The sequence below is a fragment of the Rhinopithecus roxellana genome, chromosome 10 (genome assembly GCF_007565055.1).
Source record: "Rhinopithecus roxellana isolate Shanxi Qingling chromosome 10, ASM756505v1, whole genome shotgun sequence".
Lineage (NCBI taxonomy): Eukaryota > Metazoa > Chordata > Mammalia > Primates > Cercopithecidae > Rhinopithecus > Rhinopithecus roxellana.
Window position 1 is genome coordinate 29,741,831 of NC_044558.1, and position 19,918 is coordinate 29,761,748.

General features: G+C 35.8%; 1 protein-coding gene across 2 annotated transcripts in view; it reads left to right on the forward strand.

Moving 5' to 3' along the window:
* OTOGL (otogelin like) overlaps positions 1 to 19,918 on the forward strand; it is a 171,127-nt gene that overhangs the window by 100,954 nt on the left and 50,255 nt on the right. For both annotated transcript variants that reach the window (XM_010383676.2, XM_030939363.1), the window contains 8 exons: positions 2,268 to 2,384; positions 5,556 to 5,712; positions 6,378 to 6,404; positions 10,650 to 10,817; positions 12,506 to 12,784; positions 15,639 to 15,756; positions 18,323 to 18,402; positions 18,701 to 18,769. In XM_010383676.2, the coding sequence (XP_010381978.2) occupies positions 2,268 to 2,384; positions 5,556 to 5,712; positions 6,378 to 6,404; positions 10,650 to 10,817; positions 12,506 to 12,784; positions 15,639 to 15,756; positions 18,323 to 18,402; positions 18,701 to 18,769 (1,015 nt within the window). The remainder of the gene's footprint in view (positions 1 to 2,267; positions 2,385 to 5,555; positions 5,713 to 6,377; positions 6,405 to 10,649; positions 10,818 to 12,505; positions 12,785 to 15,638; positions 15,757 to 18,322; positions 18,403 to 18,700; positions 18,770 to 19,918) is intronic.

The window sequence follows — 19,918 nt, forward strand, 5'->3', positions numbered from 1 at the left end:
TAAATGGGGATGTGTGTGTATGTGTGTGGGTGGGTGGATTGTGGTCAACTACCTTTGGCGGCAGTTGGATAAATTAATTTTTACATATTTCTCTTTCAAAGGGTTTCTTGAGGCATTATAAGCCTATAAAGGAGGGACATGTTTGAAGGATTTTCCAAACTTACTGACATAATCTATATTTTTATTTATTAGTTCTCAAGGAAGTAGTGTTATATGAAACACATTTTGAAAAATTCCGAACTCAGAAAACAGAGTCAAATTGGAAATTGGTTCTATTCTTTCTTCTACTTTCTTTTTTTAGCCTGCTGTTCTTTTTAACTGATGGGGTGTTTGAAACCACAATTTCCTGTTTGGTTGCCATTTGGTTAGTTACTTCTCTACTTTGCCTAGTTTACTAATATGTCTAAATCTCTTTAAAGAATAAAGAGGGGATGGGGTAGAACATTTATTCCAGTAAGTAATATTTGAGTGTGGTCTAAGCTTAAGAGTACAAAAGTGTACCTTTTAATACCTAAAATATCTACTATATTGAGAGAGACAAAATCCTTTTAACTGTGGCTATCTTATATCTTGTTACCTTTAGAAGTTTTTGAAAAAAATTGTTTTACATTTTTGTATCTGCAAATGAATTAAGAAGTAACTATTTGTAATGGTACTTAAATATTAGGAGTCGTCAAATAATTTTAAACCCCATCAAAATAAGTTTTTTATTCACATCTGATAGACAAAGCTGAAACTCAGGTCATTTAAAAAAATTCACTATTTTTATTTAGCACTTAATATTTTCCATTACATGCAGACACATAATATGGATAAATCACAGTCTCTGCCTTTAAGGAATTTAGAGTCTAGAGGTGGAAAATTTAGAGGTTAAAAAATTAACAGTCAGAACATAGTAAAGTAGTTGCTTTGATAGAAGTGCACACAAAATGGGGATTGTGATGGTTCAGGAAAGGTTTCTGGAGAAGGTACCCTGGAGGTGAATCTTATAAGATTTATAGGAGCCAAGAAAGTGAAATTTATTGGAAATAATTTAACAGGGAAAGGAGGGAGCAGCCACCTAGAAGGTGTCAAGAGGCTGGACAGAGTATGGTGCACAAAGTGAATTTCAAGAAGTTAATTTTGGTTGTGGTGTAGGCTGAAGTGCAAAGTATAGATCTGTAAGATACAAGGGCCAAAAGGCTCTTATAATCCAGCTAGAAATATTAAGTCAGTAGAGATTTAGAAAACTGTACAAATTTGGGAAACATTAATGATAAAACTCATCAATATCTGCTGAAAGACTGTATTAGGAAGGATGAATTTCGAGGTTTCAAGAAGGTCTCCTACTTTCCTGGCTTCCTGGGTGGATGCTGGTGTTCCTCCCTGAGGCAGGGCAAAGAGGAGGAAATGAATGTGGATAGTTGGGGAAGGACAATGGTATAGAGGTAGGGATGGTTAGGACCTGCTGAGAGAGAAATGACAGAGATATTTAGGTGGAAATGTTCAGTTCTGAAATTCAGGAAGGAGATGTGGGATGGACATAGGGATTGGCAGTTACTAGTATATTCAGAGCGTTAAAGCCAGGACACATGTACTGAATGAGGAAAATAGAGATTTGAGAATTAAGCTTTGCAAAAAAAGCAGGAAGAAAGAGATTAGGGAGCAGCAGCCAATGTAGCAAGAGGAAATCCAGCAGAAAATTGTGTCACCAAAGCCAAATGAAGAGAGACATTTAAGAAGGTAAAGTTTTAAATAGAATCAAAAGCAGCAAAAGTCAAGCAAAATGGAAGACTGAAAAATTACCTTTATATTTAGCAATAAAGAGGTCATGGATGACCTTTTTCAGGGCAGTTTCAGGGAAGTGGATTAGGAGAAGAAGAGGCCAAGTTGCTGTATGTATGGGAATTGAGTCTGCAGAGATTTGAGTACATATAACCTCTCAGATGATTTGTGACAGAAATAAAGAAGGTGAAAATGAAAGAAACAGGTCATGCTCATGTAATTTTTTAAGTCATGCAAATGCTGTGTTTAAGATAATTTAAAAATCATTTATCACCACTCTATCTCTAACATTGCCATGATTTTAATATTCTTTTTAGTTGCTTTTGAAAATAATATATGCAATTAACATTGAATTGGATGTGAGCAGGTGCTTTACGCAAATCCTATCTAAAAGGATGAGAATATATTAGGTGCAATTGTAATGAGTGAAGTTGGATAGGTTACTCTGCTTGAGAAATTATCCCTTGAAAAACTTATTTTTTCTCTTATATTTTTTTCAACAGTGTGAAAATCCAGATGAAACCATTAAACCCTGTGAGGCATATCAAAACAAATTTCCTTATGCCAAGAAAGAATGCTCCATTTTGTACAGCGATGTTTTTGCTTCTTGTCGCAATGTGGTAAATGAATACTTTAATGAACTCTCAAGTTTAAAGATGTTCTACTCTGTCTATAATACTGAGGTGAACATGACACATAACTGGGTGACCCACTGGCTTTTTAGATGTACCACCTAACTATTGTTAGGGGGACTTATGTGTTAGTTTGTTTTTCTGTACAAGTGGCACATTTAGTTGATTTACTTTCTCCCTTACTCCATCTAATTTAACAGTGTACCTTTGTGCATATTTGTAATAATTTGTTCTAGTTTATGGAACATTATTTACATACATCATTTTATGATTAACAGCATAAATGTTTACTTTTCTTTAGAGAACATTGTCAAATGTTCTCAACTCAAAGTATGGTTTAAAAGTATTGCTTGTAGCACATTTGAAATAGTTTTGGAAGCACATCCCAAGATGGAATGTAACTTATATAGAAATTTCACTTTCAAAACTCCTTCCTAGCGTGATTATTTTAGGTCCCAATAGAAGTTTAAGCAATACTTCAATGTATTGGTAAAAATTAGGTAATATAATATTTCTGCTGCATGCAAAGCTATGTTAGTGGTCTTGAAGGAAGTCACTTGTATGACTGTTGGACTTGTGAGCTAAGATGGTTGTTTTTCTCTTGGAATGCCATTCTATTTCAAAGAACAAATGATATGTGGTTATTCAGACAGTCAGACAGGGATATTTGGCAGATATTTTCCCTTCCTTCCTTCCTTCCTTCCTTCCTTCCTTCCTTCCTTCCTTCCTTCCTTCCTTCCTTCCTTCCTTCCTTCCTTCCTTCCTTCCTTCCTTCCTTCTTTCTTTCTTTTTCTGATGGAGTCTTGCTCTGCCATCCAGGCTGGAGTGCTGTGGCATGATCTCGGCTCACTACAACTTCTGCCTCCTCGGTTCAAACGATTCTCCTGCCTCAGCCTCCCGAGTAGCTGGGATTATAGACGTGTGCCACCATGCTCGGCTAATTTTTGTGTTTTTAGTAAAGGCGGGGTCACATCGTGTTGGCCAGGCTGGTCTGGAACTCCTGACCTCAGATGATCTGCCCACCTCTGCCTCCCAAAAGGCTGGGATTACAGGCATGAGCCATTGTGCCTGGCAGATATTTTCTTAAAATGTGTGAAATGAGTCTGTGGCTTTAAGGAAACACCTGATGGTGTCTGTTGTCTTTGATAAAATTTGCTTTCAAGGGAAAATTAGAGTTTTGTAAAAGTTAGATCCACCCCTGCGAGCTTATAAGGTTTTTGATACTTAATGAGTCTTTTGATGATCTAGATGATGATATTAACAAACGTGACTTGTAGCTATTGTATATAATCAAATGTGTCAGCATTTTGAAGATATGCACGGGTCCATAAATTTTCCACATGACCAATGCATGATGTTACAAAATCATGCAGAAGTAAAAGATCCATTCAAAGGGCAAAATATAAAAACAATTTTAATATAGCAAAGTATAAAGTTTATTGATACAGTTTTAGATTTCACATTGCAACGGCCTTTTTGAAAATGATATTTTTTTGAGTTCTGATATAGTGTCAAAGAATATCACAATGACCTGAAAAAGATATTAAAGTACTCCTTCGTTTCCAACTAAATATATGTGTGGAACCGAATTTTCTGTATCTACTTCAACGCAAACCCAAACAAGACAAAAACATTATGATAGACCAAATGAAGAAGCAGATATGAGAATCCAGCTGTGTGCTATTAAGCCACACATTAAAGAGATTTGCAAAAATGTAAAACAGTGCACTCTTTTCACTATTTCTTGGCATGTATAAGCGTTTTTCACTAAAACCATGTTATTCATGTAAATATATAATGTCTATTGTTATTTTTAAATGTCTCATTTTTAATGTCTAATAGAGTAAATATTGGTAGATATAATCCCATAAACAAAATCTCTTTGGGGATCTCAGTGATTTTTTTAAGAGTGTAAAGGGATTCTGAGACAGGAAAGTTTGAGGGCTGCCGTATTAGAGCCACATAGGTAGACTAGAGTCTTGTTTATAGAAAGGGTTGCTTTTGAGACTTTTCATAGTTTCCAAGGATCACACCTGCTTGACAAGAAATATTGTGTCAAGTCTGGAGTCCTGAACCACAGAGCCTGCTGGTTCTTTTTCACTTGAAAAGAAAAGTTAACCCATGAACTGACCTAAAAAATAAAATACAGCTCAGTGACAGCAAACCATGCTTCTTTTTCTTTTCTTTTCTTTTCTTTTCTTTTCTTTTTTTTTTGAGATGGTGTGGCCAGGGACTTGATGTCGGCTCATTATAACCTCCACCTTTTGGGTTCAAGCGGTTCTCCTGCCTCAGTCTCCCACAGCTGGGACTACAGGCACGTGCCACCATGCTCAGCTAATTTTTGTATTTTTAATAGAGACAGGGTTTTGCCATGTTGGCCAGGGTTGTCTGGAACTCCTGATCTCAAGTAATTCACCTGCCTCGGTCTCCCAAAGTGCAGGGATTACTGGCATAAGCTACAGCTCCCAGTCCCTTGCTTTTTTTTTTTTTTTTTTTTTTTTTTGAGACAGTGTCTCGCTCTGTCGCTCAGGCTGGAGTGCAATAGTGCAATGGCGCAATCTCGGCTCACTGCAACCTCCGCCTCCCAGGTTCAATGGATTCTCCTGCCTCAGCCTCCTGAGTCTCTTGCTCCTTTTTTAATGCATTGTCAATATATTAAATTTTGTCAGCTACTTAAATATACTGCAAATAAAATAAATAAATAAAGTAAATAGAATAAGTTGTTTTTAAAGATTGCTATTACCATTAATAGCCATTAGGATGTTGCATAAGCGGGGGCAAAAAAGAAAGGAAAAAAGGAAGAAAGATACAAAATTATATAAGATTACAATTGGAAGCAGAAGATGCCCTTATTTTAATGCCATGTGATTATGTCAGTAATGAAAGAAGCTTTCAAAAATTAATCTGTTATATTGTCGAAGTTTTATGTATTTATTAATCTTATTATTTCTTTTACTAGTTCTTTGATGTGACATTTTCCTAATACATTTTTTTCTCCTTTGGGCAATAAAGAAGTTTGTAGTAAAGAGAACTCTCTAGGTGGCAGTGTTAAGCTGATAATATCAAACTTTGAAAACACATAATCTTCTTTTAGAGGGTTGACTTTAAATCATAATCAGTATCTATTAAAATTAAGTAATCTTTCACCTCATGTTTCAGATTGATGTTACTTATTTTGCCAAAAATTGCCATGAGGATACATGTAACTGTAATCTTGGTGGGGACTGTGAGTGTCTGTGCACTAGTATAGCTGCATATGCATACAAGTGTTGTCAGGAAGGAATATCAATTCATTGGAGATCATCTACTGTTTGTTGTGAGTATCCTACTTAGAACATCACTATGTAGAGAACTGATAAATAAATACATATTAATTGTTGATTTATCTTAGAAATAATGCCAGGAAACTCATGGAAATAGTATTAAATTAAAATGATGAAATTTTATATTCCTTTGACAATCATAAATTATAGAATACTGAAAGGACTTATATAAAGAAATTGTGAGATAATATTTTGTTCTATGTGTGATTGCTGTCATTGCACCATTTGAAATATAAATTATTTAAATACCATCCTTAGAGAAATTGTTTATGACTTTCTTTTATGCCTATGAAGTTTCGTTGTTCTGATGATAAACATATTTTTAAAAAATCACCTTGAATTTGCTTCCAGATTTGACTCTTTAAACTTTTAACTTACTTGTGTAGGTGGTAAGACATCTGAACAAGCTTACAATTTGAACACTTTCAGTTGAGATTTCTAAATTGGCAGATATATTTTCCTACTTTAAAACAATTATATGAAATTTAATTACAGCACATCACTTAAAGAATGTTCTTTGCTCAGAAAAATTTCCTAAATAATACCATTCTATATTCTTTCACATAGTTATTGATAAATATGTGGCCATATCTTGCCCACATTCAGGTAAGTGATTGGCTTCTTACATAGTTTAATATTTATTCTTTTTTTCTTTTAGCTCTTGATTGTGAATACTACAATGAAGGTATGTGACATTCAAATTAAAAATATCACTATAGTATTCTATTAGGTGTATTTTCAGATTAAAAGTTTTTGAACAACTTATGCTGTGAACAAATTATAAATAGTTCAGAACTATGTAACTCCATAAAAGCTTTTAGGTTTTAAAATTTTCAAAAATTTCTAAGTATTTGTGTTAAGATTTATTTCCTGAAAACTAAAATAGTGTGTAAATTAAGTTCTCAGAATTTAGGAGGCCCTCAGTACAGTTTTGGAATGACATGAATGAATGGATGGGTGAAGTTAGTTAATTTTTTAGATAAAAAGGATGAAAGATCTATAATAAATGCATACCTTTACCATTATATAAATGTAAACATTGTTCAAATGTTTTTTACAATTTTATCTGATTTTTAAATTGACAAATATAATTGTATATATTTATGGGGTACAATGTAGTGTTTTGATACATGTACACATTGTGGAATGATCAAATCAGACTAATTAGCATATCCATCACCTCCAATATTTACCATTTCTTTGTGGTGAGAACATTTGAAATTTTTTCTTTTAGCTCTTCATTCCTTAAAAACCAAGAAATTCTATCATTTGCAACAACATGGATGAACCTAGAGAACATTATGCTAAGTGAAATAAGTCAGGCACAGTGAGACAAATACCATATGATTTTACTTATTTGTGAAATCCAAAAAAGTTGAATTTTTAGAAGTAGAGAATGGAATCGTGGTTACCGGAGGCTAGTGGTGGGGAAGTGGACAGGGAAAGGGCAGATGTTGGTCAAAGGGCACAACGTTTCAGCTAGATGGGAGGAATAAGTTCTGGTATCGATTATACAGCGTGGTGACTACAGTCACATTTTTCTTACGTTGTGGAAATCAAAGAAACAAAGTATAAATGCAGTGACATAAGAAATAATGTAAGGAATTTAATTTGCCATCATTGCAGGCAAAAATCATTCTTTACACATTACCAGAATGAGAACTTATTGATACAATAATAATGAAAATCTCCTGGTCTCAGAAAACATCCAGATTTGCAATAAGAAATCCGAGAGGTGCTGCTGTCTAAAACTAAGGTATAAATGTAAGAAGAGACAGAGAATTGTGTTTTTAGTGAAAATACTTGAAGATGGCAGAATTGGAGTCTTTTTGCAAAACTCTTTAATGAGGAAGGCACAGCCCTCAAAACCTAATTCAGACAAGTAAAGTGATCTAGGGAAGTATCCATTTTGTCAGTAACTGGGCAAACTCTGGATCCATGATGGATGTGTCAGTTAGAATAATAGTTACAGGAAATCTGGGCCAAGCAACCAATCTGAGGCACTTCAGGTGGCTTATTGGAGAAATTTGTCAGCTAGATAATTTTAGAGAAATAGAGATAATGAATTAAAAAGAAAATTGGCATTTTTGATTTTAGTTGTATTTGTTACATTTATAGAAGTTTGATAGAGGAGGCAAATTCAACATTAAAAAATATCTGTGGTAGTTAAAGAAAATCTAACTAAAAATATGTCCTGTTCAAGATTGTGAAGAGACTGCCATACATGTGCATGCACACACACACGCACACACACACACACACACACACACATACACACACACAAACACTCCACATCAATCTTTGGATTCCATAATTAAAATGTGATTTATTGCCTATTATCAATAACAGAAGCTTTTGTTGTGTTAACTGCTTTCTCTAGATCGTATAATTTAAACTTCAAAATGTTATTATTTTATTTTATTATCAGCATTTTGCTATTATCAACACTTTCAGAGGAAATTGAAGCAGAGACAGATGAAATAGCTTTGCCAAATTCACTTAGCCAAAATGTGGCAAACTGGGATTTGTAAACAATTTGCTTCAGGGCCAGTGAGCTTGACCTCCATGCTACATGGCCTACTGTATGGTTAATACATCCTAGTGTAGGGATGATCACCGCACATTGTCATCACAGGTTCTACATAATGTACACAGACAACACTCTGAGAAAATGCTCCAATAACTTCCTCACTCAAAGATTCCTGTCTCACCCAGTTCTGTTATGACAGTCTCCATCTGTGCCTTTGTATTTTCTGGCATTTCTTCTGCAGACTTGTGGTCCCAGAAGCAGAATTTTCCATGCATATTGAATCTCTTTACCTCTTGCTACTTGCTACATTTTGCTCTCTGTTAACAAGTCTGCAGTACCTCTAGTGATGATTCATTCTTCTAGTGTGTTACAGAATCCTTCAAACCTGTTCTTCTAGTTTCATTTGTAATACTGTATTGATAATATCAGAGCATGAACATGGGGCATTTGGCCTTCATGAGACACTGATTGACTCAGTGAAGTGGCAGGCGAATAAATTTCCTATGATCAAAGTAATAGGGAAAGGCATCAGTGTGCCAAGGGGAGTTAGAATTTGTAAAAGCAATGCAACAGTGATAGAGGTTGAAGGGGAATATAAAATTGTGATGATTGTGGAAAGTGATAATAAATAGAAAATGATTTTAAATGGTTATTCTTAATTTGTTTCATCCCAAATGAATTTCACAGCCCTTGTAAATTTATCTAGTCCTTTTTGGGCATTTATAGCTGGCATATTTCTCCCTTTCTTTATTTGTTACATCCCAGACACTATGTTATTAAGATACTTATAGTATTTAAAGCACATACATAAATAAATAAGTGTGATTCTGTAGGAAGAATTCTAAAAAGTAGCAGAAGAATTCAAAGGTTATTGCTGAGATTATTTCAATAATTCTTAGCACAATGATTCTATATAATATCTTTGTGTTCATTTATACGATTTTTACTAAAAATGTAAAGCTTGCATTTGAAATGCTATTTCTGTAGGTGAGGGAGAACTTCAATTTCCTACTAAAAATTGTTATATGATTTTTAAGTTCAGAGTAATTTTATTAGATAGGATATGCTTATTTCTGTTTTTAAAGAATCACTGCAGGAAATGATTGCTTTCAGTAGATGGTGGAATTGTACTTCTCCCTGCCGAAAATTAATGATAAGATCAATGACTTTTGTCTCCCAGTTGCTGGCGAAAATAGTTCAGAATCAAGCTACCAATTAACTAAGAGTCAATTCAAAAGCTTTGGGTTTTTATACAAACAGGTTTCTCAGATGGCAATTGTCTCTGCAGGTTGCTGTATTAAGGGGCATGTGCAGCAGGGGAGAGGTTTTGTTTTACGCTCCTTCTCCTTTCTCATTCTTATGTTGAATATTCATAAGGGTGCTTCAAGTCCTCAAGTTGTAATTGTATACACATCTTCTCCATTTTGAATTGTATCTCATTATAATTCACTTACCTTATTATTTGTATATTATTCACATATTTGTACAAATCTACATATTTATACTTTGAAGTATATTTGCATCTTGGAGGTTTGTGTCACTTTCCTCTTGTCCATGCTAGAAAGTTAGCCATTACCAGGTAGAGACTATTGCTGTAATTTTCTTTGGTCCTCATGTATTTTGGCTCATGGAGAAACACTGCATTTGTAACATTTGTAACTGTGGTGGTGAGTCTCCTCCAGTCAGGTTAAGAAAAATTGTCCACTGTTTCTGCTCAGCTCCACCTTGATGTGGGGGCAAAGCTGTTTCAGGTTTCTATCTCTATACAGGGTGCCAAAGTCCCTAGTGAAGCTCTTTTCCTCATTGTTTAGAAGGGTCCCCAGCTGCTCAATGTGTCCCAGATGATGGGTCAGTGAGGAGAGTACACTTGAAAATAGTGTATCCTCTCAGTCTTTTTGTTCTTCTCCTGGTCCTTACGGTGGAAATTTTGGTTCTCCTTCCCCTTTCCTAATTGGAAGACTTCTCATCCCTCCAATGCAATTATCCTTTCCCCTTTATTTAGGCCTGGTCTTAAGTCCTTAAGGGAAAGAAAGTCTTGCCTTTACATTCTTTGAATCTTTTTTCTCCTTCTTCAGCATGCGCTGAGGTAAATTGGCTTTGAGATAAAAATGAGAGAAGAGGGAACGTAAAATACACCGAGAGCAGTAAGGTTAAACTTTTATGAAACAACCGATCACGTGTATATCAACATTTTACATAACCCACATCACAAACATATACATATACATCATTATGTATATAAATCATTATTTTTGAAGAGTTTAGTTATTTTATTAGTGATAAATTTCTAATTGCTCAATATTTTTAAGTATTTTGTTATTAAAACATTTCTTTGAAATGACAGATTGAAATTTTAAAAATCTGTGCCAATTTGTAATTCTCATATTTGTACTTAACTAGGACTTGGAGAAGGACCATATATGCTGGCAAGCTATGGGCAGAGTGGCCTTGTTCTGGGGGTCAATATGACCAGCAGAAGCATTTTCTCTTTGCCAAGAAGCAGTGTTCATACCAATTTATTTTTTTATTTTATGATCACTCCAGGCCTTTTCAAAGAGAAGGTATCATGTAAGTATAATTGAAAATAAGAGTTTAGCTTTGCATTTACATTTTAAAATGTAACCACTCAGTAAATATTAATTGAGAATCTAATATGTTTATGGCATTTTAAAAAAGTGCTCTAAGGGATATGAAATAAAATATAACATTGGCACAAGAGCCAGCTTTCTCTTTTGTATACAAAATCATTTCTTTGTTTATTTATTGGCATGTATATGTTAGAATGACAATTGTTTGAGTTTTTGGTGTTAAATAAAATATAGCTAAAATTTTCTTAGTATTAGTCACAGAACTTAGTTTGATGTTTTTGAAAAACCATCCACTGATTCTTAACATTTGAAAGGTTTTAATGCCCCCAAAAGTAAAAGTAAATTGTGAATTGATACCAAAGAAGTTCTATATGAAGAGCATAAATCAGAGTGTAGACAGTTATTGTAACAGTCTGTTATTCTATTATCCTTAACTGCCTTGTCTGTTCTGGTTCCTGGACATGTCCTCAGTGCCCTGAACCTAGTCCTACTTTTACTGGTTTGTACCTGCAGGTCTTTACTGATTGTATCCACCTGGCACCTGTTGTGATTGGTGGTAGTTTCCCTTCTGATCCAGTGATGTTCAGTCTACTTGGAACCATGCATGACATGTTGTATCAGCTTAGGAATTTATTTGTTGGATGAATCATCAGACTTAACTTTCACTTGTTCTGAGAATGCTCACAATTCTTCAGTTAGAATAAATTATTTCTTTCCTGTAAAAAGAACTCTTTTAGTTCTGAAAACACCTATCACCATCAAGTTCTAAATTATGTTTGTTACATTTTTTTCTCATATAAAAATTTATTTTATTATTCTTGGCATCTTTTGGTGCTCAGCAGAACTTAAATTTTACAACATGATAAATGCCTTTGAAACCATATTGAATTTGAGAGAACTCTTCATTTTACGATTTGTAATAACTAATGGTTTTACTAGAAAAAATCCAAATGATGTTTATTTAAGAAAATCAACCTAAAATTATCTCAATTTAAAAACTTTTATTTCATGAGTTTTACAAATATAAGGTAAATGTTCAAAGCCCTAGCTAAAAAAAGGTGATAATTCTTCGATGCTTTGTAAAGCCCAATTGCCCATTAGCCATTTGATCATCTTTTGGGAAATTGACAATAATGTTGGATAAATAGTCCCTTTTTGGTGCAGTAAAATCTCTTTCAAGAACATTTGCTCATTAAAAGAGCCCAGTGATACTGAAATGCAGTTACATCCCTAAATTGATCTATTTCTCTATTCTCTTTTCTATCATCCAATTTAGCCGTTTGTAGATTTTGTACATTTGTAAATGTTAAAGCTTGCAAACACAAATGTATGTCCAATTAATCATTCAATTTCTTTTATAAAATTGTACAGTCTGGAGTCCTCATTGACATTTATTTTTTTCCCCCAAGGACAAAATATTTAAAAGATAGAAGTTACCAAAGACTGATTTTTTTTTCTTTTTAGTGATATCACTATTATTCACTGAATTTAAAGTACTACATTTTTTCTTCTTTCAGGCATCTCCTAATTTATTCTGAAATCTTAGTGATCGGCACTATGTTTGGCAATTCTGCAGTAGTATTTTGTTTACTTTATAAGTACATTTTGTGATACCAATGTTGATGATCTTCCTTCTTCTGAGAATCTACACTGCTCTATGTTTTACAGCATTGGCACTTGTTTCCTTGGAATCTGCTGAAAGGCCAAACTACTTTCTCTATGTCCATGACAGTGATACTCTTAGCTTGGAGCTGTGGGAGGCAAATTCAGCCTTTCATCGGAGAGCAACATTTTTCCACCATCAGGGCCTCTGGATTCCTGGTTACAGTGCATTTGAATTATACAGCAAGAAAGCCTTTTTCATCATATTCACAGGTGCTAGTGTCAAAGCATCAAAATATGATGATTCTGAAGAATTTAAACATTCAAGTAGCTTCAGCATAGAAGGTATGTTTCCTGAGATCTCCAAAAAGAGAACAAATAGGTAATTTATATTAAACAGAATATTTATGTCTTTAATTTAAAAACCATTCTTACTGTATATAAGCAGATAGTTTTATGACCTTAAGTAAGTTTCTTAACCTCTATACCCCTTAGTGTACTCAACTGTAAAATTGGAGAAATAATAATACCCACTTTATAGGGTTATTGCGAGTGTTGAATAAGTTGATGTACATCGCTTAGAACAATCCTAAATAACCTGATTTATTATTATTACCCCAATTATTACTACGAGTGCTGTCTGGACATTGGAATCAGGACCCACTCATGTGGCATAGTTGTCTAATGTTTGTATCTACTTTTTCTTTCCTAGAAGGCAGATTCTTATTGATCTGATTCTTAGTGATAACGACAATATGTTTATCTCTGTCAGTTGGATACAGGGTATCTGTTTCCATTGACCTCTAGAAGATTTATCTAGTTCAGCAGAAGCCTAATCTTACTTCTAGAGAGCCTTTGAGGTCTATAGCTATTGAATTTTCTGAAGCGAGCTTCACTTATTTATGCAATCTTAAAAGTCATGCTTTATTTTCAAAATCCAGGAGGTTGATGTCTATCTTGAGTCTCCCCAAGAAATTGTTTCATCCTTGTGAGCCTTCCTAAAGCAGTTCAAGAGAGCAGTTAATTTGCCTTTTCTGTTGAGGGTATATTTCTGCAAGCCCTTCTAATAATGGATTTTAAAAAGTACAAATTGAGCTTCAAAATTTTACCTATCGAATACAGTTCCTGTATGCAAAGGTTCCTAAGTCTGGCAGGAGGTTTTGTGCAAACCCAGATTCCAGAATTCTGCAAGGGTTCTTACCCTGGCAACCAGCTCAGAACAAAGCAAAAGAAGTTCTAATATCTCTACCATTTGCATTATTAGGTGTGGTGCCATACCTTCTTTAGTGTGGTGACATATTCAGAAAACAAGTCAGGCAAAGGAATTTTACTACTTACAGATAGGCGGCAAGAATCAACAGAAGCCTAGGATTCATGGTGAGCCAGTCCTCTAGGCTCAGAAAAGCCCAGGGTGAACTGAATCTTGTCTGCACATGCTCCATGTTGCACTGCAGTTGAGGGACCCTGAAAGCACTCTGCTCTGGATTTGATACTTTAGGTGCAACTGGAATCACTGAGCACACACTTTGCAGGACTGCCTGTTGGGAATGGCAACAGATCCTGGATTGTTTCAGAAGATTCCTCCCTACCTCAGGATAACTCTCAGAACATTTTGCAGTTGTTTTGAGAACTGCAAGTGGGAGAGAGAAAGCAAGGAGAACCAAGGGGAGAGCTGTCCTTCTGCACTGTGCTCTTGAGAAAAGGACCCACTGACACATCTATATAGCATTCCATAGAGTGGATGTGATTTGCTTACTTCAATTTACATACATTTGACCTTTCCAGGCCTCTATTTCCCCTCTGCTCTAGAAATCTGTGCTCTTAGAACCAGACCTAGTAGTCCTATTTGAGGCTTAGAGAACTGTGGCACATGGCATCATCAGAATATCAGAAGTTGATCTTTGTGGGCTTCTGAAACCTAGGAAACTCCAGGAGACTATTGTAGTCTTGGAACTAGTCCTCTTTCAGGAAGCATGGGACCAGTAACTCAAGTTCCGCAATTACTTAAGTCTGTAGATGCATAGATGCTTTCCAAAAAGACTTATTTTCCTTGCTGTAATTTGGAATTGAATTCTGTACCCAGAGTCCAAGAAACATACCTGCCTCCTGAATTTTCTTTCTTAAGAGGTTCTCTTGTTCAGAGATATCTTTGAACTGCTACAAAAGGACTTCTCTATGCTGTGGGAAGGGGAGAGTATTAGCAGACCTTGCAGGAGAAAAACTTCAAGCAAGGGAGGTTTTAGAACTGTATGCATGTATTTTTCAAATCCGCCCATGTATTTTGCATTCAAAAAATACTTATCTGGTACAAGGCAATGTGCTAAGTTTTGTAAGAAAAACAACAGAATATTCTTCCTAGATTTGAGTTCATGAAATGTGTTTGGTCTTGTCATTTTTCTAATTGTTTGAACTTGCCAAGTTTCTTGGCTGCTGTGAGACTCAATTTTCTCATTTATAAACTAGAAATAATATCTACTTAATAGGGTTTTTGCAGGATAAAATAGAATAATGCACGGACAATTACTTTGCAAAAAGTAAAATTCTAAAGAAGTGTTTGGTATTGTTATGATGTGAAGACAGATGAAAACCCACTACATATATATATAGAAAAAGAATGCTTTGAATTTTCCTCAGCCTCCTCCAACCCCTTGCTTTTTTAAATCTTTGGAAGATAGGTGTATATCTAGATATTTAATCTGAGCATGTAATGCTTTGATCACCAAGAAATTACAGTGTTTTTTTCTTCAGTTCTGTCTTTCCTGTAGCATTGTGGTCAAAGAAGGGTCAAACCCTAGGAGGGTTCACATAAGAAATTGTTAGTTTTTGGCCAGGCACAGTGGTTCACACCTATAATCCCAGCATTTTGGGAGGCCAAGGCAGGTGGATCACCTGAGGTCAGGAATTCGAGACCAGCCTGGTCAATATGGTGAAACCCCATTCTATTAAAAATATAAAAATTAACTGGGAATGGTGGCGTGTGCCTGTAGTCCCAGCTACTAGGGAGGCTGAGGTACGAGAATCACTTGAACCCAGGAGGCAGAGGTTGTGGGGAGCCGAGATAGTGCCACTGCACTCAGGCCTGGATGACAGAGCAAGACTCTGTCTCAAAAAAAAAAAAAAAAAAAAAAAAGAAAAGAAATTGTTAGTTTTCAAGCTTTGTATTAAATATGCACACAATCTAAACTTTATTTTTTCCCAGAAATCCAGACAGCAGTACCTTACAGGAGGATGTGTGAATGGAGATATGAACCTTGTGCTACACCCTGTTTTAAAACCTGTAGTGACCCTGAAGCAGTAGCATGCAAATTTCTTCCACCGTAAGTAATGTTTATCAATAAGTGATCAAAGTCCAGCCTTAGCAAATTCTGTTTTCAGTTAATTTTTTCAAGATTTAAAAACAGCCATTCTGAAGTTGTTTATGCTATTAATTTCACTTAAATCAAGAAGTAGTTATTGAATGTCTGCTATGTGGTAGGCAATCTTCTTGCTGCTGGGGGGACAATACTGAACAAAATAGACAAGTATTTGGCCTCATGAAGCTTACATATTGTTGGACTGAGCAGAAAATAACCAAACAAAAATGTAAATATATAATGCAACATATTGTTATGGTGGATATGTGTTACAGAGAAAAATAAAGGAAGATGAGGGAGACAGAGAGCATAAGGCTTGTGTGTGTGTGTGTGTGTGTTTGCTAATTGATATTGGTGGTCAGGGAAGAGCACCCTGACAAGGTGACATCTGGTCAGAGATCTAAATGTAGTGAAGGGGCTGGCCAGGTGGATATTTGCGTAAGAGTCTTTAATTTGAGAACAGTGCAAAGGTCTTGTAGTGGGAATGTGTTTGGTGTGTTTGAGGATCAGCAAGGAGGTAATAAGTTAGAACAAAGTGAGCAAAATGGAGGGAAGTGGGAGATGAGACCAGATGATAATAGTAGTGGGCAAATCATATAAGGCTTTGTACCTGTTGTAAGGACTTTGCCTTTTACTGTAAGGTAGAAGACATGGCTGTTAATGGATTTTTGAAAAGTATTGTACAAGGATGGCTGTGGTTTTGACTTGCATCAAAAAATAATTGAGTTGTGTAAAATTGATTTTGACTCAAATAAACGATACCTAACTAGATTTTGTCTTTCAGTGATTCAGTAACTTTCATTTTTCTTTTTTCTTCCACTTCACAAAGTTTAGAGAAGACTAAGAATATCATATGCTAGTTAAAAGTTTTATTACTCAACTTCATTTTATGAAATAAACAGTTATATAAGCTAAGCTGTTTATGTTTTAAAAAAATCAATTGTGAAGGAGGTATCCAGGAGATGGCTAAATGTGTTTCATTAAACCTCATTAAGACAGAAGTTAACTTTTCTTGTCTTTAAAAAGCGTTGCCTGGATTTGCCTCCAAGAACAAGGGTCTTCTGAGCGGCATTTACCTTTAGTGTCAAGTTAGTTTGTTTCCATCTGGAATGAAACGAGGCCTTCAATACTTTAGTTCAAATTATTTACAGACGAGGCAATGGAAATGTTTTTAAAACATTTAAATATATTAGTTAAAACTGCTAGTATATTCTAGAGGCAGACGAGCAAGCCTTTTTATAGCAATATCTGCATGAATTCTCTGTAGTATGTATTAATGTAATAATTAGAGTTGGTTGCACCTGAAGGATTATATTTTTTCCTTTGATTTAGAATAAATTGAACTCTGAGCCTTAATTGGACATAGGAAAATACCCTCTCAGTCATTATTTTGTCTCATTCCTTTAGCAGAAAAGCATTCTCCTGTTCCTTCCTGTCTTTGGCCCACAACATGGCCTTTTGAAATTTGAGACTCTTCCTTGGCTTCTGTGCTCCAAACAAGGACTGGGGATTCTTACCAAGGCCAGATATCGTAGGGCTTGAAATAGAATCTCTTCAGGCTCTTATACAACCATGTCCTTCCAGAGCACTGCCCCAGATTTGGGCACAGGTCCTAATATTCTTGAAAACTATAGCTTCTGCTCCTTCCTCTCCCTGTTCTCAAAAGAACTACAACCATGTTCATCCCTTCCACCTAGAGATCACTAATATCTTTTCAGTGAGTTTAGGATTAATAACAGGGAGGGAGACCACTGAAGATGCTGTATTTGTTCTACAAACACCGTCAAGGCAAGGATAGTGTCAAAGACCATGCCAATCTGCTTGGATGTGAGGGGAGTATAAGAGTGGAAAGCAACAGTGCAATCAATACAGGTTGAAATCTCAATAAACTGGCAAGGTGCCAGGGTTTATGCCTGTAATCCCAGCACTTTGGGAGGCTGAGGCAGGCCCATTGCTTGAGCCCGGGAATTCACGATCAGCCTGGGCAACATGACGAAACCACATCTCTACAAAAAAATAGAAAAAATTAGCCAGGCATGGTAACACATGCCTGTAGTCCCAGCCACTCAGGAGGCTGAGGTGGGAAGATCACCTGGGCCCAGGAGGATGAGGCTGCAGTGAACCAAGGTCACGTCACTAACTGCAGCCTGGGTGACAGAGTGAGACCCTGTCACAAACAGCAACAACAACAACAACAACAACTTAATAAATTATTCTTCCACATTTCCACTGACTCATGGAACATGGCCTTAGTGTGCCCCAGACATAAGTGTATGGTTCTAATATTCTGTGTTCAAGTTCTGCCTTAATCTTAATGCTATTCTCTCATCATCCTCTAGCTTGTGATTTTATAAAATGAAATATAATGGGTTGGTAGCAGATGGAGCAGTTCTTAGTGCTTGACAAGGGTATATAGAAGCATTTTAGGAAGAATACATCTTAGTTACATATGTTAAATATAGTCCTTTTTTCTTTTGTTTTGGTATTTCAAACTTTTTTTCACTTTGATTTACTCTTTTTCCATGTAAAGGGTTGAAGGATGCTTGCCCTACTGCCCTAAAAATATGATCCTTGATGAGGTCACCCTCAAGTGTGTTTATCCAGGAGACTGTAAGTGTGAACCTTGCTTAATTTACTCTGAAAAATGATACGCTTGCATAGTTTTTCTCTGAGGCAAGTGGTTGTAAACAAGTTTTAGACAGACAACTCTCATAAGATTATTCTTCAATGTCTCTTACATAGCTTTTTTTCTAATTACTTTTTAAATCATGTAGATCTTCCACTAACATCTCTCCTGCTTTCTCTTTTCCAAAACATTTTCCTTGATGCTAAAGAGCACTGTATGAAATATGTGGGTCTCATTTTAAGCAAATACAGTTTTAAAAATAGCATCTTTGTTTCTTTGTAGGTATACCTGTGATTCCCACAGAACCAACATTAATGCCACCAGCTAAGCCAACTGTGCCCATGTTTACAGGTATTGTTACAATTTTAGACAACAAAAGTAGCACTATGTAATTTAAGTGTTGGCACACTTATCACAGCTGCTATTGTTAATACTATTCTATGGGCTAGGAAACCCAGCAGTCACTTTTGCTTCATTAAGCTTATCCATTGGCTCAGCAAGCCATGTTTTCTAGAACTTCTGGCCTCAAAGGATTCTTCTGCTTGAGCCCCCCAAGTGCTGGGATTACAGGAATGAGTCACACCACATTGGGCTGCATGCCTCATTTTCTGAATGGTTTCTACATTTGATCCACCTCATTTTTTTCAGTTTGTGTAGATTCCTTGACTTCCCTCATATGTAAAAACCTAAATTCTACTCTTAGGTTTTATTAAATCCCACCTAGATTTTCACAGTGATTAAATTGGCTCTAAAGAAACATAGACACAAATCAGGGTTTTCTTTACTGCATCCATTTCCATGTTTGCGTTCTGTCTCAGGCTCTGGAGGAGGCATTCTGGGTTCGTAACCTTGCTTTCCTCCCGCACTGTGAAACTTGCCTCAGGGAAGGATTTAATAAATCCACTCAGCGAGGCTTGACAAACGTAAGGCATTATTCCTCAAGGTATTATAATGTAGGTCAAGTTCAGATATTTATTCTTTCAATTTATTTGACAAGCTTTAATTGAACACCAATTCTACCTGGCACTGTCCTGGCCCTCAGTGAGGAGGTATGATAAACAAGTCACAGCTCCTACCCTAAAACTGCTGATAGACCAGAGGCTATTGCAATCTTATAACAGGGGTAAATACAAGCAGCCCACAGGAGGGCCATCATATTTATTTTGGAGGTGTGGTGTCAGAGGTTAACTGAAGATAGGAATTGGGTAGGCTAAGAGAAGGGGGAAATATGTTCCTATTAGAAGGACGGCATGTGCAAAGTCTGGAAGCGAGAGAGAATATGTCACATGAAGGAATCTTAAGCAGGTCCAGTGTATCTTGAATGTGCAGTTTGAGGGGAATTGTGTTGAAAGATAGAGTGGAAGAGATTATCGGGGGCAGGTCACAAAGGACTCATGATAAGAAACTGGATTTTTAAAAACATATTAATAGCCTCACTGTAACCATCGCTAGTACCACTGCTTCTCTGGTTAGCTACCATTTGAGTAGTAATTATATGCC